This window comes from Egretta garzetta, unplaced genomic scaffold (assembly GCF_000687185.1).
Source record: "Egretta garzetta isolate BGI_Z169 unplaced genomic scaffold, ASM68718v1 scaffold32, whole genome shotgun sequence".
NCBI classification, from domain to species: domain Eukaryota; kingdom Metazoa; phylum Chordata; class Aves; order Pelecaniformes; family Ardeidae; genus Egretta; species Egretta garzetta.
In genome coordinates this window covers 219,626-242,432 of record NW_009259035.1, presented here as the reverse complement: position 1 = coordinate 242,432, position 22,807 = coordinate 219,626, and the positions used below count along the sequence as shown (strand labels likewise).

Genomic DNA, 22,807 nt, shown 5'->3' with positions numbered 1-22,807 from the left:
GTTTGAATTTCAGTACATGTTCCTGTATTTGAACAGAATTTGTCTCCTTCATCTCTGAAAGAGTCAGGAGAACAGCAAAGTGCTAACTTAAAAGAAAGTGACTCCTAGTTAACTTTGTGTATATTCAGGTACTTTTTCTTCTTTTCCTCTTTCTGGTTTAGATCTTGGTTGCTATTTTACAACAAATAGAAAATCTTTCAAACAACATACTCCTATGTGATATAAATGTTGTGATTCAGCTAGACTTGTAATGTAAGTTGTTGAATTTTATCAGAATTTTGTCTGCAATACTCAGTTTTAGATATCCAGTAGGTGCTGCTAAGAGTGAAAAGGTATTATTTATTTCCTAGTAGATGATTTGAGAACAGGCCTGCCCCTCAAGATAGTGGGACCAGAGCACTTAAGAAGTGCTTTTAAGGAGGCGCTTGAGAAATTAATAGAAGGGATTTTATGGTGCAGAGGAGTATGAGAAATTAAGGGGCATTAGATGTTAGGTTTGTTGCTGTTCCCAAGGGAAGCCTGCAAAGAGGCTTGTTCCCAGTGTGCAGGTATTTGTATGTATTTTGTTAGTTCCATGCTTCAGAGATCTCATTGCTCACCATCAGTAAAAGGAAATCCGTTTGTTATTCTCCCCATAATTGTTTAACTTCTTGGGAGTTTTCCCCACGAGAGCTGGGGTGGGGAGGCAGGACAGGGAGAAGATCCTGAGTGTGAGGGGCTGATGTTTCTGCTGGTATGGAAAAAAGCTTTGGTGCCTTCATGTCCTCATGCTTCAAGTGTTCAAAGAATAAGTGGGTCCAATAACTTTTTTACTACTGTGGCTCCTAAAATTTTAGTGTAGTCAGTTAAAAAAAAATCATTCTCTTTAGGAGCCTCAGAGCTTTTGTTGTTTGTCTTTCTCAGCATTTTTTCCCCCTAAATATATGTTCATTGTTCTGCTTGTACGTCCCCTTCTTTTTTGTTAGTTTACTATCTGCCTCCTAGTCTGAATACCTGTCTCCTGGAATAGTGATTCACTGTTTGCTAAGGGGAAGCCATAAGAACTATACAGTCCCTCTCCACATACAAATATTCCAAAATCACTAGAAATATCAGATGAAGTGGTATTATTTGCTGGGTAAAAAACTGGCTGGATGGCTGGGCCCAGAGAATGGTGGTATATGGAGGTAAATCCAGGTGGTGGCCAGTCACAAGCAGTGTACCCCAGTGCTCAGTATTGGGGCCAGTTCTGTTTAATATCTTTGTCAATGATCTGGACAAGGGGATCGAGTGCACCCTCAGTCAGTTTGCAGATGACACCAAGTTGGGCAGGAGTGTGGACCTGCTTGAGGGTAGGAAGGCTCTGCAGGGGGATCTGGACAGGCTGGATCCATGGGCTGTGGCCAATTGTGTGAGGTTCAACAAGGCCAAATGCCAGGTCCTGCACTTTGGTCACAACAACCCTAATGCAACACTACAGGCTTGGGGATGAGTGGCTGGAGAGCTGCCCTGGGGGTGTTGGTTGACAGCTGTCTGAATATGAGCCCAGGTGGCCAAGAAGACTGATAGCATTGTGGCTTGTATCAGGAAAAGTGTGGCCAGCAGGAGTAGTGAAGGGATTGTGCCCCTGTATGCGGCACTGATGAGGCACCTCGAATACTGTGTTCAGTTTTGGGTCCCTTGCTACAAGACAGATATGGAGGTACTGGAGCGTGTCCAGGTAAGGGCAGTGAAGCTGGTGAAGGGTGTGGAGCACAAGTCTGATGAGGAGTGGCTGAGAGAACTGGGGTTGTTTAGCCTGGAGAAGAGGAGGCTCTACAACTGCCTGAAAGAGGGGTGTAGTGAGGTGGGTGTTAGTCTCTTCTCCCAGGTGATAGGACAAGAGGACATGGCCTCAAGTTGCTTCAGGGGAGGTTTTGACTGGATATTGGGAACAATTTCTTCCCTGAAAGGGTTGTCAAGCATTGGAACAGGCTGCCCAGGGAAGTGGTTGAGTCCCCATCCCTGGAGGTTTTTCAAAGATGTGTAGATGTGGTGCTTAGAACCACATGGAATTGGCAGCGTTAGGTTTATGGTTGGACTTGTTGATCTTAAGGGTCTTTTCCAACCTAAATGATCCTATGGTTTGTTGTGCTGTTCCCCGTTCTGTTTAATGGTCCCTAATTTCCTTTCGATCTGGTTGTCGTATCACATGAGATAGCTTTGGCAAGGTGTCATCACGTTGGCCTGTCGCTGCAGAATGTTGCACCCATCCTAAGCAAAGGTTCCCTGGGATTACCTTTAGATACTTCCTGTTCTCCTAAAGGCCTGCTTTGCTGTTGTAGGGGTTGAGAATTACTCTGAGCAGAGACTTAAGCAGTCAGATCCTAAAACGTTAGCTGTTACTCAGTTACCAGTGCTAACTGTCTTGGTGTAACCATGGGTGGGCTTCTGCAGTTCCTCTTTGTATATTCTTCTTTTCAGCAGCTCAGTTTATACAGTCACATTTCCCAGTAAGAGAGTTGTCTTGCAGGTTGGAATGAGAGCCAAGTACCCCCTGCCAGGCGTGTGCTCCACCCCAATGACTGTATTTGGCGATGTCTCCTACTTTTTCTTTTATACGGCACCATAAATCCTTAGTCTGTAAAAGTGAAGGAAGGGAGGGAGGAATACCATTCCTGGTCATAGCAGTAGAAAGGGCAACTCTGGACCATCACGTTTCTTCTTTTTTACCAACAACCTTCAGGGGTTATCTAGTGTGAACGAACACTGGCTTTATACTCCAATCTTATCTAGAAGTGTTGTGATGTATAGTCAGATTACCTGAGTGTTCGCCCGGTCACCAGTTTGATGTATGTGATGCATTTTACATCATTTCAGTCCATATTACTTCAGGCACCTGATGGACGTTCGGGCGTCTTTGAGATGGAACAGCTTTCTGACAATGGAGGCTAAGTACTCGGGCTAACAAATACATTTAACATGGATTGTCTTTAAAATTATTCTTTTTGCAGTATTGTAATGTGGCAACTCTGTTTACATGCTGAAATAGGTGTCAGTACTAGTAATTTTCTAGCTGTTTTCTGTGAAAAACCCCAACAGCTATGAGGGCTGTTGGGATTTTTGTGTATAAATGGCAAATACTGGCTCATTGCTGGATGTTTTTGTCAAACTGAGTAAGACCATTATCGAAATATTGGCACTGCTGTAAAGTCTTTTGTCAAACTGAAAACGTTTGGATATTTTTGAATGCTTAATTTGAAAAACTTGACAAATTCTTGAAGCTGACAAACCTGGAGCTTGCTGCAAGGTTCCACTCACTGTTTTGTTCAGGGCTGCGGGTGTGGCACCAGCCTAGTCATCATACAGTGGTTAAAAAAAAGACCAAGGAAAGGTATAAAAACTCTCAATACATTAACAGGTAAGATAAGATCACTGATTTCGTGTAAGCCTTGTTAGAAGACCTGCTGTTTGTACCTTACTGTGGTTAGCAGTTTTGTAAGAGGAAGAAATGCCTATTTGGAATCTCCTCTGCTTCATCCTTTCGCAGCTCACTTTTTTTTCCAGGGAGCCTTTGTCTTGACTGAAGCAATAAGAGCAACTCTGCTCTGCTCTTATCACTTAAAAGATTCTTAGTTGTTTCTTAATGATATCCTGTTAAAATGGCTGACAGCTGTCATTTACTGGCACCCTGACCAAAGCAGAGGAGAAGCTTTTAGCTGCTTTTATGTGTGTATCATTGCACTCCTCAGCAGGCCCAGACTGGTAAAAATTGAGAGAGTCCAATGTTTAATGAGCTAGAATAGCCAGAATTTGTACTTTAAATATATCCAGAAGAGAGCTTATCATCCAGCTAATCAGCTCACCCACACACATGCATGCCCAGGTTATCAACACAGTGTCTTAACTTCCTTTATAATGTCTCAAGCCTGTCCTTTGCTCATATACTCTTGTTTTAAAACCCTGGTCATGTGTCACCTGCTTTACTGGAATAGTTCCTGTCTGTCAGCTCTACCCTTTCCAAACCGTGTTTGTGTAGTTAACTGCCGCCTCCTTTCCTCAGCCAGTGCTGTGTGTGACTGACCACCCTTCATAGCTTTCATCTTCTGCTTCCTCTTCCTCCCCTTATGATAGCTGCAGGTTTTTCTCCTTTTTATCGTTTGCTGATAGAGGTTTGCCACTGCCCAGGCATGTGCCCCATGGTGCCTCCCCACCTAATATGTGAGCTGCTTTCCCACATGTCCTTGTGGTTGGATTCCACTGTGATGCCTTTTGGGGTTTTGGTATTTTTTAACTCTGTTTTTCTTTAGTGATCTGATGGTGTGGAAATATTAAAAAAACCAACCAACCAGAGAAAATGTTTACTCCTCTGGACTATTGCCCTTGGCTCTACTTTTTTATTTGTAACCTGGGGAATATTTTACTTATTTGATCAGAATGTGGGAAATACTTAGTTACAAGCATTTGTGAGTATGATTGGTGTACTGATTTATACTCTTCTTCAAAGATCCTGCATAGGCGTACAACATACCTGTTTTATGCCATAAAATAAAATCCCACTAGTTGTAAATAAGTGCTACTGGTAGCTCAAAAATGACTGAAAACTTGAGCGGCAGACATGCAGTAGCTTTCCTGTCTATGAGGAATAATGAGATATTTGCAATAGGCGTATCTACTCCAGCTGTTCACAAATCAAATCAAAGAAGAATGTTTTGGGTTGGAAGGGACCCCTAGAGGTCATCTAGTCCAACCCCCTGCAGTGGGCAGGGACACCGCTAACCAGATTAGGTTGCTCAGAGCCCCATCCAACCTGGCCTTGAATGTTTCCAGGGATGGGGCCTCCACTACCTCTCTGGGCAACCCATTCCAGTGTTTCACCACCCTCATTGTAAAGAATTTCTTCCTTATATCCAGTCTAAACCTACCCTGCTTCGGTTTAAAACTATTACCCCTTGTCCTGTCACAGCTGGCCCTACTAAAAAGATTTTCCCCGTCTTTCCTATAGGCCCCCTTTAAGCACTGAAAGGCCGCAATCAGGTCTCCCCGCAGCCTTCTCTTCTCCAGGCTGAACAAGCCCAACTCTTTCAGCCTGTCCTCATAGGAGAGGTGCTCCAGCCATCAGGCTTTTTCTGTTTCATAACTGTTTTTAAAATGAAGCAAATTACGTATGTGAGAACCTTCTGTATCTAAAATCTGATGTAGTGTGCGTGGGCATGCATGGACAGTGCAAATGCATATTCCGTATACAAATATAATGAAAAATTAAATGAGTAGCTCTGCACCCAATTTGAGTAATACAGAACTGAGCATACAGTGTAATTACATACTCTCTTGCCTGTATACATTACACTGCCATGTCTTGGTACATGGCTGTATACTGTTGTGGAAAAGATTGAGTTGTGCTTGAAGGGAGGACGTCAAAGCCAGAGCTGGTAGTTATTCATTGTGATTTTAAAATAAACATATTTTTTAGCTCTTTTGTGTTCTCTGACTAATTATAAACCTATCTACTATATCTGTTGACATAATTAATAGTGAACATTGTTGTCAGTATCATCCACCTTGCTTGGGTTTTGGGCTTGTCAGGTGAGCTGCTTTGCTGCTTCTTATAAAGGTAGCTTTGGACATCTAAGGCAAAGGCAGTGTGTGGGGGTGTTAAGATGGCGCATGTGGGCTGGAAAAAGTGTAACCAGGTGAGGAGAACCATCTTTGTTTTAAGGCTGATTACACAGACTGTCTTTTGGGTTGACTAATGCCCAAAGCTTTTTGCGCTGTGACATTTACACCCCATCCTATCCTCATCAATGTCTTCTGTTGTGCATGTATAGGGAAGTTCCCCCTTTTGGATGAATTCTGGGATTTACTACTCCCTTGTACCACTCCAGGAAGGGTAGAAGAAAGAGGATTTCATCCAGTCAGTGTCTGTGAAATTAACGTTACACATAGATAATATTGACTGCTACTTACTGTCAAAAGTATATTTAAATATAGTACAGGTAGCATGAACAAGTTAATATTGCTGTAAGTATCTCAGGATCTCTTGTTTTCACTTTTTAAATCTTACATCTTAAAATTGCATCTTCCTATAATTGCCTGTGGTTTATAAGATCTTGATGCTGGTGATTCAGGGTGGGTTTTTGGTGGGCTGTCTTTCTTTTTTTTTCCTCCCTCTCCCCACCCCAAATCTGACGGCCTGTATCCTTTTCAGGCAAACTTTGGTATTTGCAGCATACTAAAATGAGGTTGGAGAATTTGCAATTTTTGTTGTTTAGGTTGCAGACCACTATTTTTTGGAAGCTAGGTTAAAGAACACCTGCAAAGACTAACTGAAATAGTAGATGCCTCCCACTCCCCACTTCATGATGTAGGAAAAAGTGTTTATTTTGGTTTTGTCTCTTGCTTGTTTAACATCTTAGAAATATCAGGAATGTCAAGTCTGGTCTTTCCTGTTTTTTGTTGGCAGACTTCTTGAATGACTCTGTAAATTAGGAGTTTTCTCAGGCCTCAAAAAATGGGTATGCTGTTTATCTTTAGAAAGAGCTTTTGTCTGAGTGTCTTGGGTTAAGTGTGTGTGTGTGGGGGGTGTTAGGAAATGGAGCGAGGTATCCTGAATAAAAATTGCTCTTTGATTAGAATTCTCTTTCTTGGTCATAAGTTTTTGTTGTTTTTTTGTTTGGGTTTGGGGTTTTTTTTTAATTTGAAAAGGAAGTTTTTTCTATTCTGGGTTTAATCTGCAATTTTTGTTTTCTCTTTCTTAATGTGCTCTCAACATTTCTATTTTTTCATGATGTGGAAAAAGAATGGGAATAAAGCAGAACAAAGCTGTTAAAAGAATCCTTTTCTTCTGCTCATCCAGAATTTATTTTAAATCTCTGATTTAGCATAGCATATGTTGTCTTCTGCTACAAATCAGTTAGTTAATTTTTTGCTGTGAAAACAGAAAAATAACTTAAATGATTAATTTGGAGCCTGGTGCTTTAAAAAAAACTATAGATATCTTGCTAAATCATGGCAACCTGGTAACTGTTGTAACTGTTGATGCCCTCATGTAGTATGCCTCTCTCCAGGATAGCTTAATATGCTTTCTAAAACTGAAGACCATCTGTGTAAATGTGGTTGTGAATAGGCTTTAATGTTATAGGAAGGAAGGATGATGGGCTGGTGTGTAAATCAGTGGAAACATGCAACTGATACTGGGTGTGAACTTGTTAGTTGAATGAAGGAATAGTGTAATTGAGAGTGAGCTCTGCTTTTGGACACAGTTGCTGTGTTGGAAGATGTGGAAGAAATTCCAGTTACACTTAAACATATGTGCATGTATTTTCCAGTTCTTCTATACAAACAAATAGTAAGTATGTGGGCAGATCAGTGGCTTCCAGATCATGCAAATGTATGGATTTTGGTGGAGCTGGGAAGGAAGATCGACAAAATGAATGCAGTGATATTTCCTTTGCATGTAAATGGTGTTCTTAAAGTACTGACAACAAATAACTTAAAATGCAAGATTGCATTTATCTTTAAAATATTTTGTAAGAATAAAAAAGTACAAACTCAAGAGCATGAAGTTTGCCCCTTAAGAGAGTTTTAGAAGAAATGGTTGAAGCAAGTATTTGGAAAAAAAAACTGTAACTTAAACCTTAGCTGCATTGTGCCAAAGAGATCTAGGTAGTCTGATGCTGGAAATGCTGAACACAGTTAATTTCAAGCTATGCCCAAGTGCCCGTCACAGTTGTTGAACGGTCAAGGATCGTTCTTCAGATCATCTCTTAAGCAGCTGTTTCCTGGGCAAACAGCTAGAGAACAGAAAATGGACCAGTTGGAAAGAAAAAAGCCAACTCTCCTGGGGAAACTGGAACAGCAGTGCCCTAAATGTGGTGATGAAAGCAATCAGTGATCAGAAATCAGAACGATGATTCGGACATCAGAAATTATTGATCAGAAATCAGAATCACCAATCAGAACAATGGCATCATGTGTTTTTCGCTGGACTGTGTAGCTATGGTTTTGGGAGAAGAGTGATGTTACTGGTTTTATTTTTTTTGTGATTCAGGTGTGTGCAAATTACAGTAGCTAGGACAGTGAAGCCACTCACTCAGTGACTGAGTGGACTCTAATGCCTCCTGTTAAATTTACTGCTTTTGAAGGTGTTTTCTTCCAAAGTCAAGTTAACCGTGATCTTTGATGAAATTCTTTTTCTCTTTTCTAGGTAAAGAAATTGAAAGCCTTTGATGGAGATGTATCAAAACTGTCTCAAGCTGATTCCTTCATGTATTTACTAATCCAGGTGCCAAAGTAAGGAGATAGTACGTTTATTCTGTTCATGGTAAATGTTTCCTTTTGGCTGTCAGTTCTAAACCTGTTTGTTTGTGTGCTTCAGCTATGCTCTTAGGATTGAAGCCATGGTGTTAGAGAGGGAGTTCTCACCCTCCTGTGCTTCTCTACAGGATGACATGAAAATTATAAGACGGGCAACAAAAGGTAATTAAGCATGTTGGGACATGCCTAATACTCTTGGTTTTGTTAACGTGTTAATTAGTCTGCGTTATGAAGGCTAGAGCTTGAATTTCAGGTACCTTAGCTATTAAAAGGAAGCTAACTCCCCTCTGACAAATGCCATCGGGGTGTGCCTGGCGAATCTTTGCTTCTAAAATAAAAAATCTGGAGACTTTGGACACACTAGCAATGAGTTCATGATCAGAGCCTACAAGCAGTGTATCCAAAACTGACAGGAGCAAAGGCATCCATCGCCAAATCGAGATAAATCATCTTTTGAGTAGAGTTTGCTCATTCTTGCATTGCTGTCTCTCTGGTTGAACATGATTGTTGTACTCTCTGCTCACTCTTTCAGAGATCCATAGAGAAAATCACTGTATAGTTTCCAAATTTCTCTATATGCCGTTACCTTTTGAGGTGACAGTATTGATGGGCTAAAATTTTTATTGTAGAGACTTAATACTATTACTATTCCTTTGTTTTCTGTTTTTGTTCTCTCTGTTTCTCTACATTTCTCTTTTGTTCTCTACATTTCACAACTTTTGAAATGCTGCAGCTGGTTATTTGTAAAGGTAATCTCGTGTCTTCTACTCTGCAGGAAAATAGTTAATTTCCTGGTTTCGGTTGAACTTTAATGCCGATGTTTTCCAATGCCTGGAGTGCCTATTTGTCCTGTTCCTCAATATGAAATTCCTATTTCATGCTAGCATTTTTTTTTGACAGGCTACTAGAGCTCTGTTTAGACCGCTTCTAGCATAAATAGGCACAGTAGTAAAAATATTCAACTATGAGCACCAGTGCTTAGGATAGTCATTTTTAGTGAAAGGAAAGGGAGAAAAGCCTGGTGTGTTTTTCCCACCAGTGGAGACTGAACTAGTCCTTCTTGAGTCAGAAAAATGTGCCTCAGCTTAGACTGAGGTTTGAGTTTGGCCTTTTATTGGGATCTCTTTCAAATCATTGTTCTTTGTGTTTTGAGCAACAGATGTATGTGAGGGAATATGTTATGTATAAAAGCAGCCGCGCCCTATTGTCCTTCATGTCCTTCACCCAGGACATCTGTGAACTGATGAATTCATTCCCTCCAGAGGAGACGCTTTGGTCTCCAGCTCCTGCATCAGGCCAGTCATGCAAATCAAGACTGACTGAGCTTCCCTGTTTTCAGTCCACTTGTGTCATGTGCTCTTCTCCATTTGGTCTTTTCACTTCAGGGTTTGTTGATAGCCCGCAGTTGTTTAGGAATTATGTCTACTTTTCTATTCCTATGTTTCTTTCTTTCCTTGTAATTAAGCTGAGAGAATATTTACTTAAATTCTAACGCTGGTAAATCACTAAGGGTTAGGATGGTCTAAATAGCCTGATGGATTCTCATCTAGCCTGCAAATGGATGTTTCTCATAGTGACGCTGAGCAGGCTCTTACTATGCAAAATCTTTAGAAGTTGCCTTCTCCTCCTGGCCTTACGAAATTTGGTATATTCTCTTTTATATTCTCTCGTCTTTCTTCCTCCTTGCTTCATCACCTGTAGCTTGTTACGTCAAAGGTGATTTAATTAGTTCTATGTTTTTAGGCTGCTAATACTGAAATCCAAAGATACAAGGGCTGTCTGCTTCCAAAATGATAGATCAGTGTATTGTGTTGAGCAGTTAAGTGCAGGGTAAATTATAGAATATGACTGTCAAAGCAAAATAGTTTTTAAAGTATTTACACTGCAATCAAAAGGATTCCACCTTTTATTATGTTCATCAGTGTAAAATATGGTACCTCACATTAAAACCAGCTCATGTTATTTTTCTTGCCATATGGGCGCTTGCAAATTTGGAGTTGTTTGGTTTGCTGTGCTACTTGTGTAATGTTAATTTATTAACTCTTTACAGTTCTGAATTTCTGCATCTTATTTCTAAGGCAATCCCTCTGGTGACTTTTAAGCACACGTATTGTTTTGTGTTCATATGTGGCTGGGTGAAAAGGTGTACGAATTCAGATAGAGCACCACTGTGCATTTTGAAAAAAATGGAAATATGTACAAAACAGGCTTCTGTGATGGAAAAGCTTTAAAAGGTAGTTTTATTCCATTTGACTCTTTGCATCCCACTGCATATAACTTTGTGCTAAATGCTCTTTGATGTGACTGAAGTAAAATAAGTGCTGCTCTGAGTTGGCGATCATACAGAAATAAAATGATGATTCATAGTGGGAGTGGGATAAGCAAGGAAAATTTAAACATTGGCTGTTATCTTTGCAGGCCTGATAGCTAAGTCTCCCAAAAAAAGGGATAATGGTTCACAAGCCCAATCCTGGCAGATGGCAAATGGATCCTGCAGGGTGCGGAACACTTGCCTCACACTGGAATTAGTGGGTGGTGAGGATGCTTAACCACTTGCATGAGACACTTTGCACATTGCAGGATTAGGGCCCAAATGTTTTGTTAGCTGCTGGGGGGCTTGCCTTGGAAACAGTATACTTTCTAAGCTGAAGTCTAACATATACTTGAGGTTTGTCAACTGTGCTTGTGAATTTGAATTATATAGTACTTGGGGTTTTTCCCATGACCTTTTCCGTTTGTTGTAGTTTCCTGTTAAAATAAAAATTTTCACCTTTAAAAGCTTGAGATGAAAAGGAGTTTGGTAACTGACTGTGTATATTTCTAAACAAACAATTGTTAGACAGCAATTTTCTTGTTCCGTACAGAGTTAATGACTTGTGAGGAACTGCATTCCATCTTGCACTTGGTCCTTCAGGCTGGAAATATTATGAATGCGGTAAGTGATGTCTAAAATGGAGATGGCTGATTTGACCAAACTTCCCTGTTAGTATTGCAGTCCATCGATGTCATGCCTCAGCTGTGTGCTCGTTTCTTTTTAGGGAGGTTATGCTGGCAATGCTGTTGGATTTAAACTGTCATCACTGCTCAAGCTGGCGGACACAAAAGCAAACAAACCTGGGATGAGTCTGCTGCATTTTGTTGCTCTGGTATAGAAAAATTATTTTGCTGGTATAAACAACTGCTACAAATGTAGAGCTGTAGATGATAGACAATAGAAGGGGCTATGTGCCTTAGCAAAGGTGGCTTTTTTACAGCTTTGATCCTAATCTTCACCTTTCTTCTCCTGCCACAAAATTCACCAGTTTATCTATGTCTCGTCACGCTATCCAGAAACCCGTGGAAAACTTTAAGTTTTTTATATTGTGTAAGAGCTTGCCTCATCCAACTTCCTCATTGTAGCTTTTCTCTTACTGTCCTGAATTCTTACACTGTCTAAGTGGCTTATTTTGATAAATATTCTTTCAATCTTCCTGTTGAATCTTTTGAGCAGCGTCTTTGGTAAAGGTTTTTGTTTTTCCCCTCGGTGACTGACGCGTATTTTTAAAGCTGCTGCAGACTTTTTTCAAGTTATTTTTCCTTCCTTTCAAACTTCTTGATTTTAGAAGGGAGAGAATTTAAATGCTTCTGTATGTGACTTTGGTTATCTGTGTACAAACGGGCTTAACAGATTTCCAGTCAGCTAACAATAAGGGTATTAATTGATGTTTGTGCAGGAAACATCGTATCTGCTCAAACAATGGGCATCAGTAAATTGTTCTTTCCCTGACATTCCCTACCAATACATGTGGCTTGTGTTCACTGCCTGAAGCAGCTATTGTACACTGCAAATGGAAGCTGTTGTTTAAAGTTTCCAGTTCTGATCCCTGCCTTTCGTTAAGGGGTGTCCTCCACTCAATTGTGTTAGGATTAAATGGGAAGAAAAACAGTGCAGGAGAGAAACCTTTAAGTACATCCCAGAGGGTTTAGAACTGCTGGAGTTAGGGACTTTGGCATGGAGGTGGAATGTTAATGGATTGTGTGTGTTTTGGTTTTGTTCTGTTTGTTTCAGGAAGCCCAGAAGAAAGATGCTGCTCTTCTCAACTTTTCAGAAAAAATTAAGGATGTTCATGACGCCGCCAGGTAAGTCAAAAGAAAACTGAGAACTTATGGTTAGACTGTGACTTGGAATTTTCTTATTTGTGGAGCAATGAGGCTTATTCAGAGAAGGCTTGGCACAAAACCCGAGATCTTTGCAAACGTTTACTATTGCTTAGAGGGCTTCATTTCCATTGGCTAGCAGAAGTATGCCTGCAATGTGCCTTCAGGTGTGAGGTTTTTTATGACATGATCTCCATAGGTTTTTGGTAGTTTTGTCTCTGACAAATACATGTGCGTATATGTTACTTTTAAGGGATTGAACTAGAACCATGTTACTGTTTTTCCTTAAACCAATTTTCATCTCTCTCTGAGCACACTACAATACTTTTCCAAATCTAGTACCAGGTACAGGTGCTGTCCCTGGCTTCTGTTAGATGCTTTTTGATATTTTGTTTGCTTCTCCCATTTCTGTCTTGGATGGAAAGTCTGAAGGGTTTGGGGCTCTGTATTGTTTTCATCTTAAAGTCTCTAGCGGCATAATTTTGAACTGAACCTGATTCATACCTTAATAACTACTTGCTTTTGTGAGGCAGTGCAATCTAAAATCCCAAACTGGAAGCTAGCAGTGCTGGAGTTCTGTTCCCAGTTTTGCTACCTCCTTACTCTTGAGCTTTCAGCAACCTATCTACATTCTTTTCCCAGCTGTAAAATGGATCCAGTCTCTTAGATCTGAGGCAGGGTTAAGTAATGTCTGCAAAGGACTCTGAAATCTCCTGAGGGAAGGAGTGGCCATGGAGTTAATCAGAAAATTTTTGAGGGACCACCTGTGTGGCTCTCTGCCATCCAACCCACACACCTTTTTGGCAGTCTGCCATGTGGCCTGCTGGGGAATGTAGCCTCCCTCGGCATCCAAGCCCCCTGGCAAACAGCAGGGGAACAGGCAGAATCCCAAATCTGGTGATATTTTTTCTAACCACTTTGTGCTTTGATCACATTTGTTAATGCTGAAAATCTTCTGTTGTAACTCATGCTGAAATCTATTTGGGGAATGCACTCTGTACAGGAAAATGAAACAAAATGAAATACATGTCTCACCATTGGGCATGAGGAAGATCTTTATTAGAGACAACTGTCATGTACAAGTTGCTCATAAATCCTCCCAATTAGAGCATGTTAAAACAACTACCATTATGTCCTTTATTTTTTATTGTCTTGCCTTCTTTACTTGTAGGCCATCCTCTTCCTCCTTCACAGGCAGAAAAATGTAGCCCGTATCTTCTGCTGCTTTCTTTATTTGCCAAAAAAACCCATGATCTGTCCTGAACAGGGAACTAACCTTTGCAGATGAAGTAAGCAGAATAAAACCAGCACACATTTTATATTCATCTGTGTGTGCACTGACAAACTTATGCATGCTGTCACCATCTGCTGCCATGTGCACTTCAATCAGTCTGCCACGAATTCTTCAGCTTTACTGTTTTAAAGTCATGCTGCTGGTGAAATGACCTTAGTTAGGAGCATGTGTACAGTTGTTAATTTTTATAATTTTGGAAGCTGTGGTGCTTCAATTCCTAGGCAAAGCTTAGTTCTCTTGTGAAGGAAACGCCATAGTTTTAGAAGCATTTACCCTCAAAGTGACAGAGAGATTTGGGTGGGAGCTCCTGATTTATGGAACGTGGGTCTCCCAGGATAAAGCTTAGAATATATCAGAGCTCTTTCCTGTGGTCTTCGGTTTCTGAGTTACCTCTCCACAGGAGCAGCTTAAGTGGTGGAAGGGTGAAATGTTGTAAGTGCAGGGTTGAGACTGTGTAGGCTGCATTGCTGTGACTGCTTTGGAAGAACGTAACATGCAATTTCATGATGCCAAATGCTACTGCCAAAATGGGTAGTCCTGGCTGACAATCCCTTGTGACCCCCTTTTTGTGCCAGCTACTGCACTCAAACAGTCATGTAATCAGCTGCAGCAAGTAAATGATCTGTCTGGAAGCAAACTGGTTTTTTCCTTTTCCTAGGTTAATTTTCAGTACAAAGAAAATGAGTGCTAGCACAGGCACCAGGGAGAGAAAAGGAACACCTGGTCAGAGGCAGGGCAGCATTACCCTTTCTCGTGCAAGGTTGGGTAGGACTGGCTGGAGTTAATCTCGAAACCACACCCCATGGAAATCTTTCAAGTTGCAAATAAGAAGAAATGTGCTTATCTCTCTCCTAACTTTCAGTGTCTACTTTGGAAAGATTTCCTGGACATGCAGGTCTTGTTTGATAGCCAGGTTGCACCTCATGTTAAACATCTATTTTTGAAGCATATTGTGGCTAACCTGTGGGCAACTCCTTCCCCCATGATAAACATTCTCTGTATATGCTATTTGTAGGTTATCCATTGATAATGTAGAAGCAGAGCTCCACTCGCTGTCTTTCAAGGCAAGATCTGTTAAAGAGAGCATTCGGCGAGACCCAAAACTCTTTCACCAGATGGAAAACTTTCTCCAGGTTTGTAGGATACCCGTGTTAATGTGTTACTATCGTCTGAATACAGGAGCATTCCTCAGCTCAGTGTAATTTGTGTGGACATGTTAATAAACAGAAGCATTGTTTTAATATGTCTACCCTATCAGTTGTACAAAGGTGTTCCAACTACATGCTATTTGTCAAGTAAGAGTGTTGGAAGGACTGTGTTTTTACAGGGAGGGATATTGAGTGTACATTGCCTGCGGCTTGTTAGGCAAGCGTGTTTAATGCCTGTGAAATGACTGATGAAGATCAGTAGTTAAAATATAAGACAATTTGGATTGGTCTCTGGTTTTGTACTTCACAGCTGCCCAAAATACAGCATCTGCATGTTATGTTATACTGGAGCATGTCAGTTTTAGCTGAGGCTGTGTTATGCATATGAAAACTGACTGTTGGGTGGCCGAAGAGATATTGTTGGAAGCTGGAAGGTTAAGGGATTGTTTTCTCTACTAATTTACCCTTAGCACAGAGTGTATTATTCTGAGCCATATCATTACTTCTGGGTGGGTTCTCCTTTTCTTTTTTAGTACTGCAGTGACTTTATAGACATGAATGTGCATAGCACTTAACTTTGAAGCAGAGTTCTTGGTATTTTCTGAGTATGTGGTGATGCCTGGAGAAATATGTATTATACCTCAATTAAATGTTTTTTCTGTTTCACCATAAAGATAATTATTAAAAGTAAGAAAGCAGGTGTTGGTCTGGGACTTAACCCGCCCTGATTTTCAACTTGCAAATGTAGTTCATAGTCCCTGCAGTTTTTCAGGAGATGAGAAGTTGATGAAGAAAGGGGTAGGTTAAGATTGAAATACCTGTCCTCATTCACTCTGAATTATTGGCTTTTATCCATTGCACCCAGACTCTTTAATGTTATGTTCTAACATGTTTGGGATTTTTTTTTTTAATTTAATAGCTGGTTTTATGTAACATTACAACCTTGTTTAGGCCACATTCCAAAGGAGATGTTGGGAAAAAAATCATTTTACAAATGCATACCTTACATAAACACTTCCGGTTTTTGTTTCTAAATTACAGGTGATAACCAAACTGATTTAAAAGTCAGCTTTCGTTATCTCATCCTCATGAATAAATTACTGAATTATGTGGGAGGAACTAATTTTCTATGTGTGCTTTTATCAATTGTCCAGTTTATCTTCAAGCCAGCTTTTTATTGGGTGCCCCCTTTTTTTTTTTTTATTTAAAGACTAACACGTGAGATTTGTTGCTACCCTACTGGCATAATTTGCCGAGCAACTTTCCAGCAGCAGGATTGGCTTAAATGGTCACCTGTGCCTCCAGCTGCCTATTCCCACCCTGGTGCTGCAGTATCAGAAGTGTTTAGGTTACCACGAGTTAGACAGTGTCAGAGAATAGATTTGTCTGAAAATTAGCTTTTCTCTCCAGGTTACTTTGAGCCACGTGTGGTATCAGATCTGGGATTGCGCAAGGATTAGGGTGAATGGCTGGTGATGCAGATAGGGGAGACAGAGGGGCAACTGCTGGAAGTGTTTTAAGCAGTTCTACTGCTCAAAGTCTAACCACAGCCTTATTCTCTTCCTCCTGAGAAATCCACTAATCTACTCCAACCCTGACTGTATAGGTCTACAGTTATGATTCAAAGTGCTACTTTATGGGGACGTTTTCTGGATGTCCTAAAATACACATATTTCCAGTGGTTACTTACCTTTCTGGCATGAAAACCTTTTTCATTGTGGTATAGGGTGAACTTAGGAAGGAGTCGATTCTGTGATGTATATCCATGAAGTTATCCACATGGTTTCTGGGGAAAAGTAGGGAGGAGGAATTAATCCATTTATGTTTAGTCAAAGTGGCAGGGAAAATGGGAAGATAAGGTGTGTGGAGCTTTCAAGGCACTCCAAAGTGGTCTGTCACTGTCCTGGGCTCTGTAACAGCTCTCAGGTTGGAATATGAATTTAATAAGTTCCTAAAATATGTATGACCTGTTGCGACTTCAATTTTTCTGTCTGGTTTGTGCCACATATGTGTTTTGCTACAGTTTGCTCTAAGACATCTAAAGGAGCTTGAACACCAGAAACGAGAATTACAAAAGGAGGGAAATGCTCTCATTGACTTTTTCTGTGAAGACAAAGAAACTATGAAGTTGGATGAATGTTTCCAGATATTTAGGGACTTTTGCGTAAGATTCAACAAGGCTGTTAAGGTAAGACCACTGAATGAAATTCTCACACATTTGAAGTATATATTGGCTCACATGAATTAAGTTGCTTTTTCTGCTTAAGGGACAATTTATGTCGTGTGGTATTTGATCTAGTTGCTCGAGTGGCTACAGTAAACTGCCCTCTTGTAGGCATTCCTTGCCAGAAGCTGGGTAGGAAATGGTCATTCTGCTCAGCCCTGTGTGCAGTCCCACTGCTCTGCATCTTCTGCTGCAGGCTGACGAGACCATTGAGATGATACATCAGGGTAGCCTACTGGCCTGCTTGTAAGCGAGCTCCTTCCTTCTGTTTTGGTGAGGAGGCTGGTGATTGCTAAGCTGAGCAGCGGAACAGCTTGCGCAGACTTCCTGACCAGTGCTTGCTGTTCAGGCCCTGGACTGCTAATGTTAGATCACTGGGAAGGCCTTGAGATGTGGCATCACATTGCATGGACATACCAGCCTGAATCAGCGCTAGCTCAGGCTCTCCACTGCCCTCCTTTACATGACTAGACACCCTTTGCCAAGTAAAGTAAGGACTGTGTCTTCTACTTTGTTCTTTTAAATGCTTTTTGTGGGTGAAAACTCAAGAAACGGGCCTACAGTACAAAGATACCTCATCCCCAGTGTGACCGTTATTTGCAAAGTACCCTGAATTGGTCCCAAATAATTCAAGAAGTATGCTAAGACAAAGGAGCAGTATCAGTGTTGGTTACAGCTTTGGTTCAGCTGTTACAAATATTTTTTAGGTCTTTATAAATAGCATGAATTAGGTGGACCCACACATTTGTTTATTTTTCTGCCTTATGCAATCTGCAGTTGACAGCACTTAGTGCAAGAGCTTTAGTTCAGAAGAGAAAAATCTTGATTTATAGCAAGCTGAAAGGATGTTCAGCTAACAGGCCTCTTGTACCGTTAGTTTACCTACCCCTTACCTACCACCCAAGATAGCATGTAGTTACACATGTGTATGAACGTTGTACAGACATATAAGACCAAATGGTGGTAACTTCTGCAGACATTTTAGTGAGAGGTGTCTTCATGCATACGTGTTCAATTATTTGGGATTGGGGATGTAATTCATAGTCACACATTGCAAGTGGTTGTTGGATAGCTATTACTTCAAGGTCCAATGGGGATCTTCTTTCCCCTTTCTGGTTAGTAAGTAGTAACACTGTAAAAATGACATATTAGTCTCTTATTTGCAAATACTGAGGAGATTTGCTTACTAGGTATTTTGTGGGGATTAACTTCTGTCCCTACAAAATTAACAGAAGAATTCAGAATAAAGATTGCAGTTCTGACAAATGAATGGGATGTGTGGACAGCACAGCCAGCAGTCTGAAAAGATGGCTTATGCCACAATGGCCATGTGCACATATTTTAAAAGTTTAAATATATTTTGCGATTTTATAACATGTCTATATGTGCTTAAAATAAGTTTTGTTTTTTCATTTGAATAAAATCTCCTGAAACATGTTTTGGGTGAGGTTAAAATGTTCCGTGTCTAATATTGAATATGGTATTAATGTCTGCAACTATTTTTAACTATTTCTCTTTACAATGGGATATTTAAAGTTGAGCTTTAGCATTTGGCAAGAATTCATTCTGTAATTCCATACCTGAAAGAAAGCTCCTGGCCACAGACATTTTTCCTGAAATGCAAGGTTTTTTTATTCTTTTTCCTCTCTTAGCTGTTCAGGTTTCTTAGGCGTCTAATGCATCTTATCTTTCAGTCTCAAATCCACTTTAAAAGGTGTAGATTACCCCATTCATCAAAAAGAGCTTCAGCATTAGGCTTTTGTTTAGTGAAAGCTTTCAGGTGACTTCTTCTAGTTGTTCAGCTCTTTTGTTGTCACAACAATGCGAAGATCAATCTAGACAGTGGTTCAGACAAATATAGGTGTGTGGTTTTTTGTTTGTTTGTTTTTTTTTTTAAACATTGTGTCATTGCTCAGAACAGATTGAACAACATGCTGGAAAATCATGTAATTTTTGGATCCTCTGTCAAGCCTAGCCTCTCCCTTCTTTCTTTTTCTACAGCTGTACTGGCTCTAGAAAACCAGTTTCTCCGTTTCAGAAAATAACCTGGAAAGTTCAACCAAAGGTTCAGCTAGATTAAATGTGAAGCCTAGAGGTGACAGTTAAAATGTTGATATTCACAGAAATCCACTGCTAACGATTTGGTAAAAAGGTGTTACTGTGTTGTTTTTCAAACACTAACTGCCTCTTTCTGTGGCTTCCTGAACCAAAATCCCTCAGCCCAGCTGCCAAAATCTCCAGCCTGCCTTGGGCAATTTCTGTGCAATAGTTGCCCGTTTTTGAAGCCAGCAGTGAATAGGAGATACAAAACTGGAGTGAGGCATTGATTAATGGTCCTTCAGTGGTGTCAGTTGATGGCTCAGTAATGATCGAGAGGCATGGTGTAAACTTTTCTATTTGCTTTCATCTGCAATTAAGTGATGTCTTTTCACAAAATTTCCCACCGATAATGTTCCAATAGATTACGTACGTAGCACCCCATAGAAACTGCAGTTGCTGAGGAACAATAGCAGCTGTAATAAGGGAGGATGGAAGGAACACATTGGCTATGTGCTCGTTAGCCAAGTTTGTCTTAAAGTACAGATGCAATGATCAGGTAGAAGTTTACTCACCTGATAAAACTGCCAACTTGAAACCCAGTGGGGCCCTGAGGCACTCCATCTTGCAGCAGGAACTCTTTGGCTGGACTTAGCATCTACTTGGGTTTGATAGGTCACGTTCTTGGTCTCTGCAGGGACTTGTGCATTTTTTTCTTATGCTGACCAGACTGATGTGTTTCCAGCATTAGTTATGCAGGGAACGGCTCTCCATAGGGTTAATGGTTGCAGGCTGTGGTTGTCATGGTGATTTTGTGTATGTATTGGGGGTTGGGGGAGGGTGATAGCAGTAGGAGGTAACTTGGATGGGAAGAAATAAAAGGAAAGGTAAAGGAGCGTGACTTTTCTCCCACATAGGACACTGTCTTCTGAGACATGTATTTATGCTTTTCTTCGTCAGGAAAATAGGGAACGAGAGATCCAGGAACTTCATAGTCTGCAAAGGCGAAAGGAGCTGGAGGAGAAGCGTCGATCCTGGGCGGCTGGAGAGCTTGGGAGCTTTGGGCGGAGCAGCAGTGAAAATGATGTGGAGATGTTGGCCAAAAAAGGACTTGAAGAATTTCTTCCCTTCTTGCAGCAGAGACCTCAAAGCCCTTCATACAGAAACCCCAATTCTAGACGTTCTCGACTTTCTTTGGGGATTACTGCAGACAGGGAGTTGCAGAGTTTCCTGGAAATCTCAAAAGATGAGGATCCGAACAAGTTTAACAGCCTTCCCCGTGCAAACACCCGGCAAGCAAGACCAAACGTAGCCTGGACTGAATCCAAAGAAACAAGAGATCTCAACTTAAATACGTTGCACTTACACCAACAGTCTGAAACCAAAGTGAAAAGTGGTGGCCTACTGCAGGTGCCTCCAGCTCAGCCCAGTCACTTCAGTGGCTCAACAGGTCCTGGCACCCGTTACTCACAGAGAAGCACCGACTACACCATGCACGCTTCCAATGTATCCCGCGAGGAGTCCACAGACATAAATGCTCTGGCCCTTGCAATTGAGGAGCGTGAACTTGTTAAAGGATTACGTAAGTTTGATATTCAAGGAGCAAAGCCTGCAGAGGATACACCTTTAATATATTTGGAGGATGCTGGTGGAACAGACTTGGAGACTCTAGATGATCTAAGCTTTCATTCCCTTAGCACTGCCGACGATGACCTGCCTCCAGCTTGCAGAAGTTCCAGAGAGGCCCACGACCATAAAACCAAGGTAGTGGGTTGTAAGAGTGAAGCTTCAGAGCCCAGCAGCAGCAGCCCCATGTCTATGGATACAAGTATTTCGGGAAGTCGGGAAGATGGGCCAATGTTCTATGTGTCAGATACGACGACTGATTGTTCTTTGACATTGGACTCTGAAGAGGGAAATGATTTTAAATCAGCAGGCAATGAAATAAGAAGTGAGGCTGGCAAAGCACCCTCTTCTGGGAATGATGCTCAATACAGGGCTAGAACATTCTTCTCAAACCTGAATTCTGCTTCTGCCAAGGATCTGTCTCTTCACACTTCTGTGAATGATAAGGATGATGCCAATAGCAAGCACGCCCTTCCTAAAGAAAAGCCCATAAAAAATAAAGAGCCAGCAGGACCAAAGAGAAACTCTCTAAAAGATAGATCTCCAAGCTCCTCAAAATCCAGTGGCACTCGCCCTAGCCACACAACTCCTTCCAGACCTGTAAGAACTTTGAATGCCTCTGAGAATGAAAGTATGAGGAAAGTGGTGCCTATTTCTCGGTCAAACAGAGCACCGAGCAGCGTGAAAAAGCCGGAAGCCAAGCCAGCGCTTCGTGAAACTAGTACAGTGGAAAGTCGGCTGTCTCGTCGCAGCTCTGTCCGAGGCACAACAGACACGCTGCCCAGAAGTCCTTACAGGCACAGCATGTCAGTAGAAGAGCCAAGGTTACAAAGGGGTACTGTCACCTCGAGCAGTGCGCATTTTGAGAGGGACAGAGTCTCTCTCAAGAAGCCAAGCTCTAAACCTGTTAGGAGTAATGTCAAGTCGAAGATAGACGAAATGAAGATGTGTCGCACCGGCGGAAAACCCCAGACCCCTACAGATGACACCAAGGTTGCCACAGTCAGTGTTCCCAAACCACCATCTGCGGTCCCAAACTTTGCAAGGAATACAGTGGCTTCTTCTTCAAAGCGTGCAAAAGTGGATCTATCCAGCTCATCCAGACCGCCAACCATCACCAGGTCTGTGTCCCAGAGGCTGCCCAAAGCAAAGCCAGCGGCAACCTCTGATGATCCGACTCCAAAGGAGAACAGCGTGAGTACCTTGAAGAGAGCAAGTAGTGCCAGAGTGGTTGGAAGAAGCATCATGCAGGGAGAAGCTGTCAGCACTAAATTAGAGCCTGCGCCAAAGGAGCAGGGAACAGTGGAAAAGGCTTCGCTCAAGCTGAAAGATGCAAACCGGACCACAATTGGCAAAATACTGAAGCCGTTACTGAAATAAGGGAGAGGTTTCTTTTGAATCTTGGAATGTGAACACTTGTTCAAGCACTGGATGTCCGTGTCGTGAAATTCCTTAGAACAGTAACATTGCTGATAAAGCAACATCATGTGCTCATTAAAGTTCGGCACACCGTTGGAAAAGGGCAAGTAGTCGTGTTCTGGTCTAAATCCTTTTTTATGAATTTGAATGTATTTGAAGCTACTGTGATGTGATGCAAGCGTAACAGCAAATCTCTGCGTATTTGTTACACAGAAGGTCACCAAAAGCCAAAAAGTTTTAAGAAGTTAAACTACAAAACACTTTGTGACAGAAAACATGGATAAAGGCCAGTTTTTGTATACATAAGATTCTTCCTAAGACTTGAGCCTTTGTGCTGGTTGGTTCCTTATTCGATGTCAAAGTGGATCCTGTGGAACAGTACTGAAAACGAACTTAGGTGATTGTGCTTTCCGTTGCTTTCAATTCCTTGGATTCAGGACCTCTTTTTGCCTGTTGCAAAGTCCATTGCTGGCAATTGGACACACTGGGAACGGCTGGCCAAAAAATAGTAAAACGGGACATTTGCTGTTTGTGGCTGTCTTTAACCTCACTGAAGAATTTATAGCATGTTTTATGAATGTGTATGTGTGTCTGGAGAAGGCTTTCTGCTGGGCAGGAGGCTTATTCGCCGAGAATGTGGCAGCATTG

At 41.4% G+C, this 22,807-nt stretch overlaps 1 protein-coding gene across 1 annotated transcript in view; it reads left to right on the top strand.

Annotated features, from left to right (window-relative positions):
- FHDC1 (FH2 domain containing 1) overlaps positions 1-22,120 on the top strand; it is a 31,647-nt gene extending 9,527 nt beyond the window's left edge. Inside the window, exons 4-11 of the mRNA XM_009634819.1 lie at positions 8,165-8,250; positions 8,336-8,436; positions 11,139-11,209; positions 11,313-11,420; positions 12,323-12,393; positions 14,721-14,838; positions 16,877-17,041; positions 20,075-22,120. Coding sequence (XP_009633114.1) covers positions 8,165-8,250; positions 8,336-8,436; positions 11,139-11,209; positions 11,313-11,420; positions 12,323-12,393; positions 14,721-14,838; positions 16,877-17,041; positions 20,075-22,120 — 2,766 coding nt within the window. The remainder of the gene's footprint in view (positions 1-8,164; positions 8,251-8,335; positions 8,437-11,138; positions 11,210-11,312; positions 11,421-12,322; positions 12,394-14,720; positions 14,839-16,876; positions 17,042-20,074) is intronic.
- The last annotated feature ends 687 nt before the right edge of the window (positions 22,121-22,807 follow it).